Source organism: Dermacentor silvarum, chromosome 8 (genome assembly GCF_013339745.2).
Source record: "Dermacentor silvarum isolate Dsil-2018 chromosome 8, BIME_Dsil_1.4, whole genome shotgun sequence".
NCBI classification, from domain to species: Eukaryota; Metazoa; Arthropoda; class Arachnida; order Ixodida; family Ixodidae; genus Dermacentor; species Dermacentor silvarum.
The window spans coordinates 76,704,966-76,725,648 of record NC_051161.1 but is presented as its reverse complement, the minus strand read 5'-3'; the positions used below and the strand labels follow the sequence as shown (position 1 = coordinate 76,725,648).

At 49.9% G+C, this 20,683-nt stretch overlaps 1 protein-coding gene across 1 annotated transcript; it reads left to right on the top strand.

The window, feature by feature from the left end:
* Nucleotides 1-6,178: 6,178 nt before the first annotated feature.
* Nucleotides 6,179-8,068, top strand: LOC119462213 (solute carrier family 22 member 7). Its single transcript, XM_037723561.1, has one exon. It carries the CDS (start codon nucleotides 6,179-6,181, stop codon nucleotides 8,066-8,068), a length of 1,890 nt encoding a protein of 629 aa, XP_037579489.1.
* Nucleotides 8,069-20,683: the final 12,615 nt, after the last annotated feature.

Sequence of the window (20,683 nt, the reverse complement as noted above, 5' to 3'; positions counted from 1 at the left end):
TTGATCTGCAGCACATAGCGACATCTGCTGAAAGTTGGACATTCTAAGAGCTCAAGTGTTACGCTGGCGTTTCCACAAGCCAGGCACGAAGGGTTAGGCGCACGCGGTTGTCCGTCAAGGCCATGTGCGATATTAACACACTGGATGCGAAACTTCAGGAAGAGAGACCTACTGCGACGAGTTACAGAACGGCCAGAGATTGGTGTATGCTACGATTCCTTGGCTACACGTTCATCTGGGTCTGAGCGCTGCAGGTGGGGGCATACAAGCAGTATAGTGTCGTGGAATTACCATAAATTGTAATTTTTTTAATCAAGGTGTGCGCTGATGTCAGCAATGTTCAGGCAAATCAAACAAGCAATTGAAGTCGTAGGCGAAACATCGGTTGAGATAGCAAATTAGTGGACAGCTATACGATGTAAGGATGGTAGTTTTATCGGCCGTATGAACTTGTAAACATAGGCATACTAACTAAATTAACAACCATGGGGTCACGCGTGCACAAGCAAACATGAACTCATCTCACTCGATGACCGCGGGAAGTCGCTGTGAAAACGCTGGAGTGAGTAAACGCGGCCGTTTGTGCCGCTTTCACGAGAACGAACTGAACTGTCCGACCGGCGTCTACGGTGAGCTGCGGCTTGTGCTGCTCTCTGCACAGCGGTATGCTGAGCCCTACGTTTGCTGGTTGCCGCCACACACATAGCTTTACGATTCGCTTCTTCCTCAGCCATCCGTACCTTCCGAGGAGGCACCATAACGTGAAATGAATAGTAAACACAGGTATTCGAGACTACGTGGCGCACATGTCACATCCTTGACCCATGGCACGATACGATGCTGTTGATGATGAGGATGATTTATTGGCATTCCCTTTGAAATGGGGTGTCGAAAAATATTCAACTAGACTGCTTGATTTTTTCCGGCATACTACACGTTTTTCATTCGAGCATTTTCATACACATGTCCTTAATTTTCTTTTTAGCAACGGAGCTGTTTAAGCTCTTGGCTGCGCCGTGCAGTGCGAACAAAAACTCCTCTTGGTGATGACGTCACCGCACGTTGCCTAGCAACCACCTCGTGGAGCGGCGTGTGCTTTGCCTCCTCTCCGTGCCGTGCACATGTTGCCTTGACATGGGACGTTAAGGAGAGGAAAGGAGATCATGCGCGCGGCGTGCGCTATGCTCGGAAGAGAGAAAGAGAAAATGAGAGCGCAAGAGAGAGAGGGAGAGAGAGAGAAATTAATTGTAGCAGCACCAACGAGGCAATGCACAGAGCTGCTGACGACGCCGTCCGCGTTTATCCGTTTTCTCGCATCGGCGCCGAACGCGGGCGGTGTCCGTGACTGCAGCCGGCGCCTCTGGCGGCGGCTCGGCAGGTTTCGACCAGCCACGCCCCAGCAAGTGTGGAGGCGCAGCTTAGCCGTGACGTCACCGGCGAGATAAAGCTCGGAGCCGCCGCTACGGCGGCATAACTGTATATAGTTGACTGCGTGGCGAGTACATGTAACCTTGACATGGGACGGCCAAATATCTGGACACCCGAAGAAGAAGCCGCTCATCTCGAAGCGCGTCGCGCGGCCGAGCGAGAATCTGCGCGTCTGCGGCGAGCCGATTCGGAATACCGTGCCTAGCAGCACTTTGTCTTTCGTAGCAAAACTTAACCAAGCCTAGTAAAATCTGGAATAAGCTAGGCTGATTACCAGCTCCGCTGTTTACTCCAGCCTTGCACCACTAGTGCAAGCTGCCGATGTTTTTTTTTTTCTTCCTCAAAACTTCTCTATCTACCTCGTACCGCTACATATGCAACTGCTGCATTGTGTGCCACCTGGCGTAATAATACGCAACTGCAAGGAAAGTGTGCACGTATGGGTGCCACGCAGCGCGCATCTCACATCACCGCGTGTCTCCTTGTGCGCTAGGACACGTGTTTGGGGCCTGTTTCCGTTTCAAGGTAGCAAGCGCTGGCCTGGCTCCGTGGTAAAGTAGCTGATTCCCGCGCAGTGGGCCCGGGTTCTTTTCTTTTTGCTGAAAAATGAAATAAAACATGAGGATGATAACACTCATGATAATAAAACATGAGGATAAGAAAAGTTATTTTCTCATTCCTGGTGATAGCTGCGACGATCACCTGTGGCGGCGGTGGCGGCGAACAACGTTGCCAACCGGAACTACTATTGGAATTAGCCCACAACAGCTGATGCTGTGAAATAGTGCAATATTTAAAGTAAGGTAGAGTCACAAATACAAGGCTATTTGCAGAATGAATACAGAAAGGGTGAGCCAGTTATGCATACTCAAGAATACATTCATGTGAATAAGCGAATAAGGAGATAGACGAATATTTCATTTGATTTGAATTGAATTATGGGGATTTACGTGCCAGAACCACGATTTCTTTAGGAGGCATGCCGTAGTGTTGGACTAAGGACTAATTTTTACCACCACGGGTTCTTTACCGTGCGCCCAATGCACGGAACACGGGCGTCCTTGCATTTCACCCCCATCAAAATACGGCCTCCACGATCGGGATTTGATCCCGCGACCTCGTGCTTCGGAGCGCAACACGATAGCCGCTAAGCCACCGCGGCGGGTAGACCAATATTGGAACATATATTTAGAAAACAGGGAAAAAAATTCTGCAGAACCGATCTTCCGGTGACTGTCGACGGTAAGGAGCCTTCAGGTGTCGAGGGAAGTCAACGTAGTGACACATCGTACTGCTCAAGACGCGTTTTTTTTAGAGTCTGCAGTGCTCATTCTGAGACTTCAGTTGCTTCGGGTGTTGCGCATACGCTGTTCTCTTCTATCGGCCCACGTTGCTGTGGCACTCGCTTGCCAAGGTGAGCTTCAGCATGACGGCATGACGAGGACTATATATGATGTCGACAACAATGACGAAGAAGGAATGACATCGATCCAATAACGAAGGTGATATGACGACGATGGCATGAAGACTTGGAATGACGATGAACGGATGAACGTATGCGTACATGGCATGACGACATGACGACGACTGTGTGATAACGATAAGGTGACATCGATGGCATGACAAAAGTCGGATGTTGGAGTTAGTGCAGTGACGATGAAACGGTCACGAAGACATCGTAACGACGGTATGACAAGGAATGCGGCGTGGTGAATCAATCACGACGACGGCGTGACGACTAGGACACGGTGAGAATCAGATGACGAAGCAGGAATAACATCGGAATGATCACGATGGCATCATGACGAGGGAATGACAACAAATGCATGGCGACGGTGTGGTGACAATGGCATGACGAGAGTCGGATGGCGAAGCTGGAATATGGCAACGATGAAACGAACACGAAGGCACCACAACCATAAGCACATACCTAGTGGCGCAAGCTATATGATAATTTGGTTCACTGGGTCGGCGTGAAAGGCGTGACGACGGCGGCATGGCGAAAGTCAGATGACGAAGCAGTAATGGCGATAGAAGTTCCAGGATGGGGTGGCGGTCACGAGTATATATGCATCTAGTAGCCCAAGCCGGTAGAAAACTTGCGCCACTGTGTCGACATAAGAGGATAGATAGATAGATAGATAGATAGATAGATAGATAGATAGATAGATAGATAGATAAATAGAAAGATAGGGTCAAAATGGCTGATGTAGGCAAAGAATGCTAATATCGATAAAAAAAGTTGTCGCAGTTTCACCTGAAAGGCGAAGCATCAATTGCGATAGCAAACTTGTAGAGAGCTATACGAAGTAATGATATTAGCTTTATCAGCTGTATAAACTTGGACATGCAGCAGCATCGGCAACACGCACAACTGTTGTCGACACCATCGGCGTTTTGCCCGCGTTCGCTCAAAATGCGTGCGGCGTTGGTGACTGTTGCCGGAGCCTCTGATATAAATAGGCACTGCGTGCCGCAGCTAAACGTCGCCTCCCTTCCCTCCCCCTCCCCCACGGCCTCTCGCTCGTCGGAAGAAGGCGCGTTTGCTCTACATACATGGTGATTGTGAAGGAGAACAGAGACGCCTACTTCTGCAGCCCTTAAGCGAGCACGGCGCAGAACGCGCGTTTGTTCTCCGCCGTGCGTTCACTCCCCGTGAAAGACGCGCCCCTCGCGCCCTTTCACTCGCACATACAGCGTTCGGCGCGCGGCGACGATTTCTTCTCCAAATGACGTCATACGGAACCTCACGGCGACGGCGACGGCGACGGCGACGCCGACGGCAGAAATCTGCTTTTGAGTGTCCATATAATTGCTATCGCAATAATAAGATGGGCACGGGCGACACGGAGCACTGTACATGGTCCTGCCGGCACTATACCGTGGAGCGAAACGTGTTGGTTGATGGCATATGGAAAAGAATATTTACAAGAGATTTAGTGTTTCCACAAGGCCACCAGCTCGTTCGTATTGTATTTTCGGCATGCGTTTCTTTACGACGGCCGGCTTTCCAAAGTGTGGTGACAAACTATATATCAAGGAAGAGGCTCTACAGGTGGAGCAATGGCCGGCCTCGGCCGCCATGCTAAACCCATCTGTTCCAACATCAGCGGTGCTGATGCCATCGACACTCAGTTCCCTGCACACATGGTGATAGTTCCCAACAAAATGTATCATACGAATTTGGCGGAGGCTCACATTCAGCTGATAAAAAAAATCGTGGGTGTTAATTGTAACCTAAAACCGCTGTGTAACAGGCCCGGCGACGACGAGAATGAAAATGGCACGGCAGCAACGATGACGACTTAAGTTACGATAACAACAAGAAGTTACGATAACAACAGCGCGAAAACGAATACGGCAGGATGTGATGAAAACTTCGACCATACGACGACTCACACTTCCCGCACGTGAGTTCGAATCCTGGGTGGTGACAACTATAGTTATTTGTGGTGACTTCCACTAAAAAAAGATCATAATGATAGGCATGATGATGATGCCTACCATACTTGTTGATAACAACATTCTATTGTTCTAGGTTATGCATCAGGTTTCGGGCAGCATTATAGATTCATTTTGTTTATTGGGTGCGCTTCTTTCAATACAGCAGTTTTTACAGATTGATCTCACCGAGTGATAAAGGTGAAGTTTATCGATAATCTCGGTGGATGATTTTTTATATAAAAAAAGAGCTTTGCGACCACAAGTGGCATCCAGATTTACGCATAAAAGCTACGATAATAATGTTATACCTAAATTACGTGTTTGCTTACTGCTGCGAAAGGAAACGTAAATTGGCAATATAGATGCTGCACCCAGGTCACGATAGAGTAATTGTCCGCGTGCGAGAAAGACGATGAACAAAGAGTCCCACGAGATCTCCAACCGCCCTTGCGGCCAGAAGAAGATCGAACACCGAATGAGCAACATCACCGAGAAGCTGCTCCCCGCCGCACATCACGAGAAGCCGTACCGCTACGTGTGGAAGACTGCTGAAGCGCAGCTGCCGTGTAGTTCAGCCACATCATGCCGAAGGCATCCAAGGCTCGGCGGCAGGGCTCAAAGCGAGAGCGAAAGCTGAAAGGCTTCTACACACCGCCATCGGTTATGCCAGGTGAGCAGTCACTTGCTCGGCAGCTTAAAGACTCCCCAGCGAACAGCGTAACGAAGAGGAAGAAGACGCGACTCCGCGAGTCTAAAGTGCCACCAGTGACCGGCGCAAGCCACATCGCCGCCAATGCTGTCTCATTCGCTACCGTCGGCACTGCCGCAGGGTCCTGCAGGCTTGGGCGTCACTGCATCGTCGTCCACGGCGCCTGCGCCAACCCTGGCGTTACCTTCCTCTCCAGCATCCATGAGCGCCGCCGGACCATCGTATCTGCCATCGCCATCAACGGCCTTCAGCTCCATGCAGGGGTCGCCATCAACCGTTCTCACTTCGTCGACGGCACCGCAGACGCCGTGGCCTGTGCACCCCATACCAAGCTCATCGGCGACGCTGCTTCCTGCGCCGCCCCAGGAACCGGCAACTCCCCAGGTGAAGCCTGCGAAACAGCCCAGGCGCTTGCTGCTGGGTGCTTCGTACCGGGCGGCATTGAGGCGCAGCACGTCGCTGCACGAACTGGTAGCGCTTCGAGCTCTTCGCTTACGGAACTTCTCCGGCCACTGGGCGAGCAGGGGCCAGACGCTTCTGTCTCCCCTCCTGTCTCGCCTACGCCCCTCCTCGCACAGCCGCATTCCAGACACGACTATGCATCCAACGCAGATGCAGCAGCAGGCCAATGGTGCAGTTGCGGCACGCAGCACAGGATCCGACGAGAATACCATGTTCCGCGAACAGCAGCAACCATCTCAGCTGCTTTGGCATGAGGAGTGGATTGACCACCAGGGCAACCCGCCTTCCTTCGCCCAGAGCAAACTCTCCCCGTCGGGAAATTCGGCCAGCCAGCCGGGGGATCCTGTTCCGAGCCAACCATGCTCTCCCGTCTTTGAAACAGCCGGCTGCTTAAGGCGTGAAGAGGCTTCGCAGCTGGTAGGAAGTCACGGCCCTTTCCAAACAACCGCGTTCTACTTCGTCCTGCTGGTTGCCTTCGTGCTACCCTTCCACACGCTGCCACTCCGTGTCGCCAGCCATGATGTCGACCACTGGTGCGCTAGACCCGTGCATCTGCGCAACATGTCAACGGAATTATGGAAGGAGGTCATGATTCCACGTACCGAGGACGGACGATACAGCAGGTGCCGCATGAACGCACAGTGGAATTCGACAGGCATCGCCACGTTGCCCTGCTTGAATTGGGAGTACGGGCCGTCCATCTACGGAGCCTCTATCGTACAGAACTTCAATCTGGTGTGTGAGCGTGCGTGGCTTCTGCCGCTCAGCTGTTCCGCCTTCGCGGTGGGCGCCATCTGCACGCTGATCGTGTCAGGGCCAATAGCAGATTGTTTGGGACGGAAGCCGGTGATACAGTTCTTTACGGTGGTGCTCCCAGCGGCCGGCGTAGTGATCGTGTTCTCCACCGTCGTCAACAGCTTTATCGCCATGCGCCTGTTACAGGGAGCGGCTACCAGCACGCTCTTCAACACCAGCTTCGTGCTACTGATCGAAGTTCTGGCACCGGAACGCCGCACACTGTACTCGATAGCCGCGATGATGGGAAAGGTGTTCGGTGCAGTAATTGCCGCCGTGATGATGTGGGCGAAGTTCAGTTGGTACACGCTGCAGCTGACTAGCATGCTACCATGCTTGCTGATGTTGAGCACCTTTGCCGTCCTATTGGAGTCTCCTCGATGGCTGCTGGCGCGGGGCAACGTGGAAGAGGCGGAGACAGTTATCATGCAGGCAGCCACGCTGAATGGCCAGAGCCTGTTCGAAGTGCGCCAGCAGTTGGCGCGCAGTCGGCGGGACGTCGAGCGAGGCCGCTTGGACACAGCCGCCGCGGACGTTCATGGCGACTCGAAGCACGCACGAGGCCGCAAGCGCAACAGCGTCATCCTCTGCTATCTGTGGACGGTGACCGCGGTCGCGTCAGAGGCAGCCTCGCTGAAGATCCACTACCTGGACTTGTACCCAGCGGCGCTGCTGGTGCTCTCCTCGCTGCTGTCATTCCCGACCGAGTTGGTCGCCATTGTGTCGGCAGCACGTCTGGGACGCAGCGCTTCGCTGACCTGGGCGCTGGGCCTTGCCGCTCTCGCCTGCTTCGTGGCCGCCACCCTCAGCGACGACAACACAGTTCCCAGCGCGGTGCTGCTGCTAGTGGCGAGCGTCAGCGTGGACTGCATCGCAGGTCGTGGGCACACTGTACACGGCCGAGATGTACCCTACGGTGGTGCGCTGCACGGGCCTGGCACTGTGCAAGTGCTTTTCGGCTGCCGCCAGCGTTGCCACGCCTCTGGCAGTCTACCTGGGACTTCTGCCAGTGTCTTCATGGCCACTGGGCGTGGTGTCGCTAATGTGCGTCACTGCAGCGTACCTGGCGATGCGCTTGCCGGACACCAAAGAGTGCACTGTGCTGCCGGACCAGCTTTCGGACGCACCGTTCGACTCGACTCCGCATTAAGCAAGATCGTGCTGGCCGACGGATACTGGCGAGTGTCCTTGCAGGGCAGCACTTCCACGGCAACTTGTGGGCCATCGTGAAGGGCAGACAGCTTCTCCCGAGAGGGAATCACTGTCTTTACCTAGCGTGTTCCTGCAACACTGCATTTGAACCATTTTCTTCCGTTCGGAGTGCTTGCTATGGAGCAAGCCGCAATAAATAATTATATATTCAATCCTGTCGCTAGAATAAACGCTATAAATGTCTTTGGAAGCCCCGGCCAGTTTATGTAAGGAGAGCTTCGGTTCTCGTTCAAGCAAAGAACTTGGTGCCGTACATGCTCGTGGCACTTTGCTCCTCAAACCAAAAGACAGTCGGCATAGGTTACCTGAAATAATACACATTATCGTGTGCATCAGATGGTTACTTTCTACATAGAAAAATAAATTTAAACCCGCTTGATATTGTTGATATATCGCCTGCAGTATTCGCTGTCCGATCTTCCAAGTCCACATTAGATGTTTTACGAACAATCTTGCATGTGCTTCAACATTGTGCTAGACACTCGAATAGAGAGCGCGGTGAAAACTTCGGGTCGCAGAACGCGAGCGCCGTTAGTTCAAAGGAATTGTAGTTTCACCCCTAATGCGCAGCGTGCAGTAGTGCGATACGTTGTAAAATATGTGGTGTAAATCTCGCAATCTTTCTAGCAATGTTGGTTGCAATGACCATTCACATACGGGCGCAAACAAGCTCGTTTCGCAATAATAATTAAAAAAATATTCGTTGACAACATTTGTCCAAGTCATTTTCGTTTTAAAGGCGGCGCTCCCTGGTGAAGAAGAAATGGAGAGACGCTTCTTTATCTTCTTTCTTACTATCATGCCTCCCACTTCTCACCACTGGCTTCGTTTACCATCTTTCACTTCTACACTGCTGTACGAATACGCTGCAGAGTGTGGCGTCCGTATCAAAAGACCTAGCAATCAAGAGGACTAGCGTATTACCCTCAGGGCGTACTATTCTTCTTTGCTGTAGGACTGGTGGAAAGGGATTGAGAAGATGTGGGAGGGAGGTGAGGAAGAGATGCAAATCTTCGGTTGGCAATATATGGGTGAGGAGGTTCTGATCCCGAATCCTTGCCGGGTTCTGTAGCATTTTGAAGCTCTAACTATTCTTAGTGTTACCATTATATAGTATTACCACCAGAATCATGCGCCTGTTCATGACGCAACTAGCTTGGAAGTTAGCGCTTACTAATAATCGCACTCGGCACCAGTGACAGCTGTTGTCCAGGTTGAACTGTTTGCTCAGAAGCGAAGGTCAGCACTTGACGGGTTTGAGCCGTTAAAGCTCGGTTCCCTGCAACAGCACCAGATGGCGTTGCTCTCCCCGTATCGCAGTCGGGAAAACCCTCCGATTGCACCCACAGTGTCGTGAACGTTTTGTCCCGGCCTCGCCTTGCCCTTCGTGAGTCGGTGGCAGAGCGGGCGTTCGCCGTGGAAAAAGCAGAACCTTCAGATTCCCAAGCGATTAGGTGGGTTCGAAAGCAGGAGTGAAAACGCCTTTTTCTGTATTCAAAATGCTGGCCATGCTGCCAACTCAAGGGATTTCACTTTTACACTGCACAAGAATAACGTCCTATGAAACCGCGTCTTGAGCGACCGTTACATTGTTACAGCGTTGCATAGAAATCAAAGGACGCCTTTTGAGTCGCCCTCCCGAGCGGGCTATGACACGTAAACCGTTTTATCGGTGACGAGGAACGTAATCTCGAACCAGTGCGCTACGCCGCTCTCCTCCTCACACTGGTATGTGCGGATCGCCGTTTCGCCCAGCGGTATAGCTTGGAACGGTGGCGGTGTCATTGCGAATTAGTGCGATTCTAACGCAATTCGTCTGTGAGTGCTGGGGTGTCATATGACTCGAGGTCAACGGGCTACCAATGTGCTGCATTCGGCTGCAGAAATAACTTTCGGAAGCGAATGTGAAGTGCATCTTCAGCTGCGGAGACTCCGTAGCCTCCGCTGCCGTGGCACACAAGCGTTTGCTTTGTATTGTCAGCATAAACAGAAAGAACTTGACGTCATCAGCTTCGTCGCATGTATGTTCAGAAGATTTTGTTTCCAGAGAGTGCACGACGACGAACTCGGCACAAACGATCAAATTGGCATATGGAAGAAAGTTGCTTATTCGAGTCGGTGAACTAGTGCCAATGGATGAAGTCAACTTAGTTATTTCTTCGTGCACACGCACATTCAACTTATTCTGTTCAAAATGTGTTCCAAGAGTATCATGCTTTGCAAGCAACGTTATGGTGGAAGTTGACCGCAGATGTATTTTGAAGACAGTGCATGTCGGCAAAAAAAGAAGAAGTGATGGGTGTGTTCTTTATCCTTCAGTAACCCAAAGCCATGCCTACCGCGGGCCGGCCGCCCCTAGTTCCCATGGGCTCTCCCGCACTTCCGAACCTCGCCGCTAAGCTGTCTGGCCGACGCCGCGCATCGCGCGCTGTATTACTTCAGGGAAGAAAGTTGTCGCAGATAGTAGTTCGTCTTCCAGCCCTTTCGAGTCCGCGAGGTGCCTTTGCACATGCACCACTCGAGATCTTTCAACGAGTCGCGTGCGTCTCATTGATCAAGGCATATTCGCGGTCACTGTCATCAGGTCGTTTTATCCATGTAAACAGCACTTCCGGTCGAGTTATATTACAGTTTTTTATAATTGCGATAGCATTATATGCCACATTTCACGAACATCCGGCAGCGGTGGGACCAAAACATGGTACTAAAGATGGCCGATGGTGCAAAGAGTAAAAACACGCCAAGAAATGCTCGGATTGACGTCAAATTTCTCAGCGTCTTACACAGCCCGGCATCGCGTCTTCCCTATGTGCGAAAGCTCAGGCAACATGTTTTTGTAAAGCTTGATGCCCGAGTGCCACGGAAACAGTACTTCGAAAGAAAGTTGTACCGCGAAATTATAGGAGTACGAAAGCTAGCAAAATGTGTTTCCTCAGATCATCGCAGTTACCTGTATTGGGATTATACGCTGGTGCGGCACACCGCATAGCACACGGAGACACCTCCTGTTGTGGTCGCCTGAGTGATACCTTAACAGAGTTCAAGGCTATATATACCATAATAACGCGTTGCACGGTTTTACGTATCGACAATGTTCAGACTTGGCTCGCCTCCTATTTCGATCGCGGGCAGAGCTGTGGCAGCGCCTTCAGGCCCGTCGCCATTATATATTGCGGCTATCATCATCATCATCATCATTATCACATCATCATCATCATGATCATGATCATAAGCCTATCTTTATGCCCACTGCAGGACGAATGACTCTCCCTGCGATCTCCAATTATGCGCTGCTGGTTCCAACTTATGCCTGCAAATTTCCTAGTTTCATAATCCCACCTAGTTTTCTGCCATCCTCGACTGCGCTTCCCTTTCGTTGGTAGCCATTCTGTAACTCTAATGGTCCCACCGGCTATCTACACTGCGTATTACATGGACTGGCCAGCTCCATCTTTTTCTCCTAATGGCAGCTACAATATCGGCTATACCGGTTTGCTCACTGGTCCGCATCGCTCTCTTCCTGTCTATCAACGTTACGTCTAACATTTTTCGATCCATCGCTCTTTGTGCTGTCCTTAACTTGTTCTCGAACTTCTTTGTTAACCTCCAAGTTTATGCCCCGTATGTTAGCATCGGTAGAATGCAATGATGGTAGACTTTTTTTTTTCAACGACAGTGGTGAGCTCCCTGTCAGGATTTGGCGAAGCATATGCACTCCAACCCATTTTTATTCTTCTGTCAATTTCCTTCTCATGATCAGGGTTCCCTGTGAGTAGTTGACCCTAGATAAACGTACTCCTGTACAGACTCTAGGGGCTGACTAGCGATCATGAATTCTTGTTCTCTTGCCAGGCTGTCGAGCATTATCTGACTTCTGCACTGCAAACAGCAACCCATGTATAATGGAACGTAACAGTACAGAACACGTCGCATATCACGAACGAGACTTCATGCGTATGCACCAAGTTCCATTCTGCTATAGACTAGTGAAGTAAATTCGCGTGTAATAGCCAATGTTACCAACGTGGTTTTTTTCTCGTGCGTCACGTTGGACTTCACCCGTTAATTTCTAGTCGCTTCTTCGAAGCAGCTAGCGCTACATAGACGCTGTGCGACATTATACCGCCTTTGCGATCCGCACAGGTTGTAAAGGAACAGGTCATAGATATTAACGCGATAGCGTTGAAGGCCCCGTGTCGCAGAAAACCCACCATCGGTCTCGGCGTCGGCATCCGCGGCCAAGAAAATAATCCAGAACCACCCCGACCACGCAGGCCCTTCGCGTGGCGCAGATGCCCTTGTGAACTAATCGAATTTTTAAAAGTAAAATGCGCCAGAAAAAACGTAAAGTAGGACTTAACCACAACGTACAGACATGATAGCGTCGGATTGTAATTTGAATGTGCGAGAAAACATTATTCTCTTACGAGGAAACACAAACATAAACCCCCTTTGAAGCATTTCTACCATATAGAACAGTGGCGCGCCCGGGCAACTCACTTGCAAAAACACCATCCAGATGGCGCTTGTCTCCTCGTCAGGTTAGGGAGCCTACATGCAACGCCGTCTTAGGGGGGTGACAGCCTTTGTAAGGGCACTTGCCGCCGCCAGCTAAATTGGCGGGTTAAATCTGGGGCACAAAATGGCGAAAGACCAGCCGACAGACCATATTTCCCGCAATCCTTGGTGACGTAAAATTAATTAACTTCTTTTAATAAACTTTGGAATCAGCGCCAGAGACAAACGGCGTGTCTGAGCGCCGTACACGGCAAGTCTACCTTTTAGTTAAACAGACTAGTACGGACAGTCTTTATTACATCACACTTCGAAAAGCACCCTTTATATGTTATGTGCAACTGGAAGGCAACCGCAATGCTTAATGCAGTTCACATTCTTGGCGTGAGATAATGCTACCACGAGCATGTCATCGTACCCTATAACTTGTTGCTTTACATGTGTCGCACGACATGTAATAGAAGAGTAAGTTTGATGTGTTAAAATAAAAGGAAAAGGCAGCTAGTATATTAAAGATGTATGCAGGTTTCTTGAGCGCATTGGCGCGAAACTAAATTAAAGAAATTGGATAGATCGCGTGCCAACATGAGTACATCAGAGCGGGACAAAAAAAGGCAGAAAGACTGGGGACCAAAATGGCTACCCACCAAATTTGGCGCAAATAGCGGTCAAAATCTTGGTGTTGTCACCACCCTAAAATGGCGTTGCATGTAGGCTCCCTACGTCAGGTCAAACTGGGACTTAGCCGTCCGAAGGCGTTTTGGACACGCGCGCGCCTCGTGGCAACAACAAACAACTAATAAAACAGTATAAAAATGTCCTAGGGGCTTGACATTTCTATTAGACGACTTATATTGCCCATGAAAAAATGTTTTCTCAGCAATGAATTTGTGTTTAAAAGTGAAGCTGACTTTAAGGGTATCAGTGTAAGCTTGGTCTTTGTAAGCTGGCTTTCACACGTTGTATATTGCAGTGAAGCCTACTCATGAAGAAAAATGCGAAAAATGCGTTACGCTCTTAAAGGCGTAGCTTAAGCGTCCTCCAATTTTTTTTCCTGTGGGGCAAAAAAAATTACACCATCTTCCCCAGGGGAACCATGGGCTGATGCGGAGCATCGCGGTCGTTATAAAGGCGTTCACGCGATGTGATGGGCGGCGCGCTCGCGGTCGCGTGCAGCATCGGGAGCAGCCACTTGTTGACGTTTACACGCGGCTTCCCGTTCTCGAACTTCGGGTTCCACCGCTCGCTTCGTACGTTTACGTTGAACTTCACGGTCCCGAACCTCAGGTTCTGCTGCTCGACGTTCTCGAACCGATGCTGCTTCACGTTGCCGAAGCTCAGGATCCGCTGCTCGACGTTCACGAACCAACGCGGCTTCACGTTCTCGAAGGTCGGGTTCCGCCGCTCGCTTCGTACGTTTACGTTGAACTTCACGGTCCCGAACCTCAGGTTCTGCTGCTCGACGTTCACGAACCAACGCGGCTTCCCGTTCTCGAAGCTCAGGATCCGCTGCTCGACGTTGACGTTCGAAGCGGCTTCGCGTTCTCGAAGTGTGGAATCCGCTGCTCGACTCTGACGTTTCGAAGCGGCTTCGCGTTGGCAAACTGAATCTGGATCCGCTGCGCGTCGCCGACGTTTACGTTCTGCGTCGCGAGCTCTTCTCTGCGCAGCCTTGTCTTCAGAGGTGCTCGCGGTTCTGTTGATGAACTGGCTGCTGCTGTTTGAAGATGTGCCAGACAGTTCGTTGACAGATTCGTTGGCGTCCATTCAGCGCACCGGACGGCGCAGCGTGACTAAACCGAAGCAGCAACTGAGGCAGCGGCGCATGCACCTGGTTTATATGAGCAGCTGGCGCGGAGAGGAGGTGGAGAGAGAGAGGCGCGCATGCGCGCGCTATCGCACATGTGGCGGATGAAGAGACGGAGGAAGAAGCGCATTATCGAACAGATGGCGTGGAGAGGGGGAGAGAGGCGTTATCGCACAGCTGGCGTGGAGAGAATGAGGAGAGGTGCGGACGGACGCCGACGCCAACGACGCCGCGGGACAGGCCGCCGCTATAAGATGCTCCGCATCTAAAAAAATTCAGTCGTTATGCCGTCGCCACCACACTATTGTCGTTGCCTTCGTCTTGCTGCTGCCGTCACACACATGCTCGCGTCGCACATGCAATTGCTCGCCTCTCACAATCACGTTGGGTCATGTGGCAACGCCTTGGAGATTCTCAATCGATGATGGATAGCCAGCTACCTGCAAAATGCTTCGCATGGCATCAATTCGAGCAGCGCGTGCGATAAGCCTTTTTTTTTTTACAGTTAAGCTGTTAGTGCGACTATAAGCGTCAGAAATAAGTTATGTGCCCGTTGTCAGAACGTCATTAAAAAATATTTCACCAAATGCGCGCTGAGTCGCGTACCTCAGGACGTTCATTAAAGTTTTACATCCATCCATCCATCCATCCATCCATCCATCCATCCATCCATCCATCCATCCATCCATCCATCCATCCATCCATCCATGCATCCATCCACCAAACTTGTGTTAAGAAAATATGTCCAGGAATATCGTCAGAGAGAGAGTGAGACGGAAGCAAGGAAACGCAGGGAGGTTAACCAGACACACGTCCAGTTTGCTATTCTGCACGGGGAGAAAGTAATGAAGGGGCGAAAAGGGAGAGAGAGAGAAAAAAGAAGGGAACATAGAGAGCAGTACTTGCGCGCTCACTTGAAGGTGCGCACCAAACGTATAAATGGTCGCAGATACCTGTAGACTTCAAATACTGCAGCAACGGCTTCGTTGCTTTCTGCGCAAACGACGCTGGCTTCGAAGAACGGTCTTACGTCCACCTGGTTTAATACTATCCAGAGAGGATGGCGTCGGACGTCATAACGGGAAGAAAAGCACGGGACGTGTTCGGTAGTTTATTCGGTTTCACAGGAGTAGTAGCACATGATGCGTCCCCCATTCCACTTCGCAACGAGTAAGCTTTCTTTAAAGCCAACCTGATCTAGAGACTGTGTATAATAAGGACGTTGCATTGGAATGGGAAATATGTGTACGGGATAATTAGGGTTAGAAGGAAAACTGATGAAGGGATTTTCTGCCTGTTTAAGTAGTTATGAGACGCTTACGAAGATTGCCAATGCCCAGAAAGGAAGAAAATGACAGCTGTTTTAAATTTCAAGAAAATTAGAGCTATGTAATGGGTGACGCGTACTGGAAGTTCGAAATGCGTAGGTGAATTAGGCGCTTTTAAAGTAATTACTGAATCCTCGTATTCTTCCAGTTTTCATGTGTTATATGTGGTGTGTAGTTGGTCTTTTAGGTATCGTCGGTGAACGAAACAACGAGGCATGCTGTTTATATATAATTAAAATGGGAACAACAACATCTGGGTGATATACGATAAATGCTTATACTGTGTAGGGTAGTTACAACCTTCGTATAAAATTACTTATACAAGCATTCCAGAGCATAACTTATGAACCCCGTATGAAATTTACACAACGTCCTGGATGAATTGAACGTACCACAATCTTCACATTTCGAGGAAATAAGCGGGTAACGTATGAGTGATGCGTGGGTAAAGTTTAAAAATGCCGCAGTTTCGCCCGAAAGGGGAAGCATCAATTGCGATAGCAAATTAGTAGAGAGCTATGCGGAGCAAGGATAGTAGTTTTATCGGCTGTATAAACTTGGACACATTCGCTTACTAACTGAATTAATAAGCATGGTGTCAGCGCGCACAAGCAACCACGAATAGATCACTCTATGACCGCAGACAACCGCTGTCAAAACGCTGGCGTGAGCAAGTGTGGCTGCAGCATGAGCGGAAGGTTCGTGCGGTCTATCGCTTCAACGGAAACTGAGCAGCAAAAGCACAGCGAATACAAAGGTAGGAACCGTGTGCAGATCGCTTTCAAGATACGGTGCGCGCGACCGCCTGCAGCCGCGCAAAGTACGCAGTTGCTGGCAAAAATTATGTTGGCGGTGTGTCGCGTTTCACCGCCACCTGGGCTTACGGTTGCGGGTCGTGTTCGTCAGCGCACCCCGCTGCGCGTCTCTTCAGAGATACGCCGCTTCGTGCTTGGGAATCACCAGAGTTTTGTTTATACAGCCACTTGCGCAGTGCTTGGTCTCTGGGTGATCTCGAAGCGAGTGGTCGAGGAGCATTCGGCCTCTGTAGTAAACGAGCGGACGAGAGAGCGTACGGGCGCAGCCGCTGTCATACTATCGTCGACACGCTGTCGTCCTCCCGTCGACGTCGAGCCGCCATCGTCAGGCTATCATGCCGTCTGCCCCAACATGTCGACGGTAATTTGCGCTGCCAGCATCAAACACCATTATTTACGTCAAATGCATACTTCGGAAGCATATTGTTAATGTGTGCAGTTGATTTTTGCGGTCGGCATAAGCTACTCGCTCTCTTTGACCAGAATCTTTAATGGTTTCTGCAAAGTTTTTTTTTCAAGCTTTCGTGCCATCTTCTGGCGTTTGCTCACGGCTGCCGAAATTGAAGTTTATTATTGTGGGAAAACTTTTCGGGGGCAATATACCGCGTATAGCAATTACCCCTTCCCCCATGCTCGCAGTTAAGGGGAAGCTTTAGCTTGGGCGCAACTGCAATGCCACATATAAAACGCAGAAATGCTTTTATCAGATAAGCCCCTGACTGATATTAATGAAATTTATTGAATTTGTGAGAGAAAGTTAAATTACAGTGACGGTGGCAAGCGGTATGTTGATTTAGGGCCACATTGTTTCCAAAATTGTTGAAAGTTAGCAACCACTCTGCACCGGAAGCAGATATAGCAGTTCCATAATTTGCAACCGTTAGAACAACCAAAGTGGGCTAAATTGATATATCAATTTATATATCACGTGAATTCGTTACAACGTTTACAACGGTTTTGCAAAAGCACCAATCACATATTAGTGGTGTGTTTGAGAGTCATGTATATTACATCAATTATTTCCCCTTTAGATTTAATATTAGATTTATTTTGCAGAATTAGATATAATTTCTCATTGCTGAGCTACGTAGTTGCTAAACTTGATACTTCCTTGTCTGAAAATTTGCGATCTTCAACAATATTTAAAAAAAATCAGCGGCCTAAATAAAAGAAACACCGCCCAAGCACTCCGTACAAATGGTTAACCAGCGAAGCTGAAACGTGCGGCCCCGGTGTTTAGCAGTGGCTTAATCCCGACGCTGTATTGAAGCGTTTCTCAATTATTGGTTACATGTTTGTGTTTCTAGTTGAATACAAGCGCCAATGGCGGGTGGATGCGGCTAATCACGACGCCGAGCTTACTCGAGATATCGAACGCATGCGACAACGGCGAGCCGAGGATGCCGCGTTGCGGGCAGAGCAGCGTCAACGTGGCAATGACGGGAACGCGTTCGCCGGGGCCAACGCCCGCTTTCGGCGGGAGTTTCTCGAGCGGCACTTCGGCTTCGGCTGCGACGAAATGTCCACATTGAAATCGCGAAGTGGAACGCAAGCGCTAATGGCGGGCGGATGCTGCTAACCACGACGCCGAGCAAACTCCAGATATCGAACGCATGCGACAACGGCGAGCCGAGGAGACGGCGTTGCGGGCAGAGCAGCGTCAACGTGGCAATGGCGGGAACGCGTTCGCTAACGACGTCACTAACGGCGCTGCCAATAGGGCGTGCGCTTGGGTGCGACGTAGAGAACGACGCAACTGACGGCGCAGCCAATGGAGACGTTTATCGAAACATATGACGAACGGTTTTTCGTTTCGCCTCGCCATATGCAGCTTTCGCTGTAAAAAATCCGAGGACACCTAAATACTTTTTATGAGTATACGAAGGCATTAATGTCCAATTGAACGAAGCAGAGTGGTGCCCCGAGTTGTGAAATCCTTGCGGGCAAGCGAGCGCGTTCAGACGCTTGGCCGGTTGGCTTGGCGCGTTTTGATTTGGCCTTACCGAGATGCTTTTAGAACGCAGGCGAGAGATAGCGCAGACAAGGAACGCGCGGCTAACACAGGCTTTCGTGAGGGAGGGTGACGGGGCATCGCGGCGATGCCCTCTCCCCTCACGCAACACCTGGCGCGCTATCAACGCAGTAGGTGTTCGCTTGCACCCGCTCTGCTCCATTGAGGCACGCTCGTGACGTGGCGTCGTAGCCAACCGGAACTTAGCTGTCGTTTTTCGCTTGTCCAGACGACAGACACCGGCTTTTTCGTGCAATGGGCCATTTGATGCTTTCTCATCAAAATACACTACCTACAGTCGCTAGATTTTACCGTCTTTAAAATGTAACAAACCTTATCACATGGAGTACAGTGGTTGCCGAGAAAAACGATTTCTCATTTCCCGTTTATTTACACAATAGCCCCCGAGCTAAAGCTTTCTCTTAAAAATCTTCCGGCCGTGGGTATACGACACCTATGATGAAAAAATATATACATAATAAAGACGTAAGTTGCCCTCTTGTCGAATAGTCGTATATGTTCATAAAGTTTTCAAATGAAACATTTACACGACGTGCGTCAATTTGATGCATGATGCATTTCTTGAGCACCTAACAGCAAGCTTCATGTTTAAAGTTGCTATTTAACTTTGATGCAAAACTTGTACCAGGTTGAGAGTCATATATAATCTTGAGAAGCTATGGCAAGTAAATGTTCCTGTTACTCGTAAAAATATAGGTTTGCTTAGGACACTAGGTGACCCATTTCTGAGGTGTCTCCTGCAGGAGGTATTTTACAGCAGCACGCAAGGCAGCAAGCTCTGCCGCCGTTGATATTGTCATGTGTGACAGAAGTTGAATGCGGTTTTCGTTGCCGGAATGACAACGGCACCTGAAGAGCTGGTAGACGAGACAGAACCATCGGTATAGATGGGTATTCGGTCCCCGTAGGTCTCATTCATTAATAACAGCGTCATCTGCTTCAGGGCTATTTTTGGGTGATTGGCCTTCTGCTTTACTCCCGGAATACTTAGGCGCACCTGAGGCTGTTGCAGGCACCACAAGGGGAATGAAGGCCTTGCTGCTTGGGTGTATCTTGATGGAAGGCAATCTGGATTAGTGACGATAACTATAGAAAACCTGGAACTAGGTCTCTGCGAAAGCAAGAACGCCAAGTCATGATCAAGGACGTGGGAAAGGTGACGGATATGCGCCCTGAGACAATCCACTGCAACGTATTTTTGGATCGGCTGATCTTTGGCGAGGACGATTGTTGCAGGTGTTGACGCGCAGCGAGAAAGTCCCAAGGAAGTGCGCAATGCTTGACCCTGTACGCTCTCCAATGAGCGAACATTTGACTTGCACGTATTGGACAACACTGGAAGTCTGTAGCGTAGATATCCTACAAATAGAGCTCTGCACCGCTGAAGCATGGAGTGTACATGTGTGCCCCATGTTTTGCCACACATGAATCTTAGTACCTCAAAATTTGCCTGCATATTCCCCTTAAAATTTGTCACATTTTCACTTAAAATATAAACTTTGTGAGTGAACTATTTTTTTCAGAAAACAATGAAACTTCACAGATATTGTTTTTGAACCCTTCTAGTCGCGTTTATAGCTTCTCTGTAAAATTGCAGAGTCTTCGGAACTAGCTAATGGAGTATTCGTCAGCAAATCGGCTAATAGTCTTCTTCAATCTGCAGGCAAAGCTCGATACGCGAGGACTGTTACATTCTGCCTCCATCAGAATGCACTTGCGGCGGCCGGTAATTGAAGTCGTGACCTAGCGCTCCTGAGGGGAATTATTTTGTAAGCGTCCACCTAGTGGACTGACCAGTGCGGCTGCTGGTGCAGAGCTGATTGGCTAGGCTGGGGTATGTGCGAAAAACAAGCAGCCCCCCCCCCCCCTCCCCGCCCCGCCAGTCTTTTTCTGGCTGGCATAGGTTAAGCCAATCAGCAGTGGACGAAATGGACAGTCCACTAAGTGGACACTTCCATAATACCTCCTATAGGTATCGGTCTGGTTGACTGACGGCGTTTAATATCCAGAACTTACTGTCTGGTTATCAAAGAGCACCGTGGCCGAGCCTACCGCAGTAATTTAGGCACCTTGGTTTCTTTATTGTGCATGAGAATTCGGGTAGAAAGGCGTGTTCAAAATTCTCGTGGCAAGGAC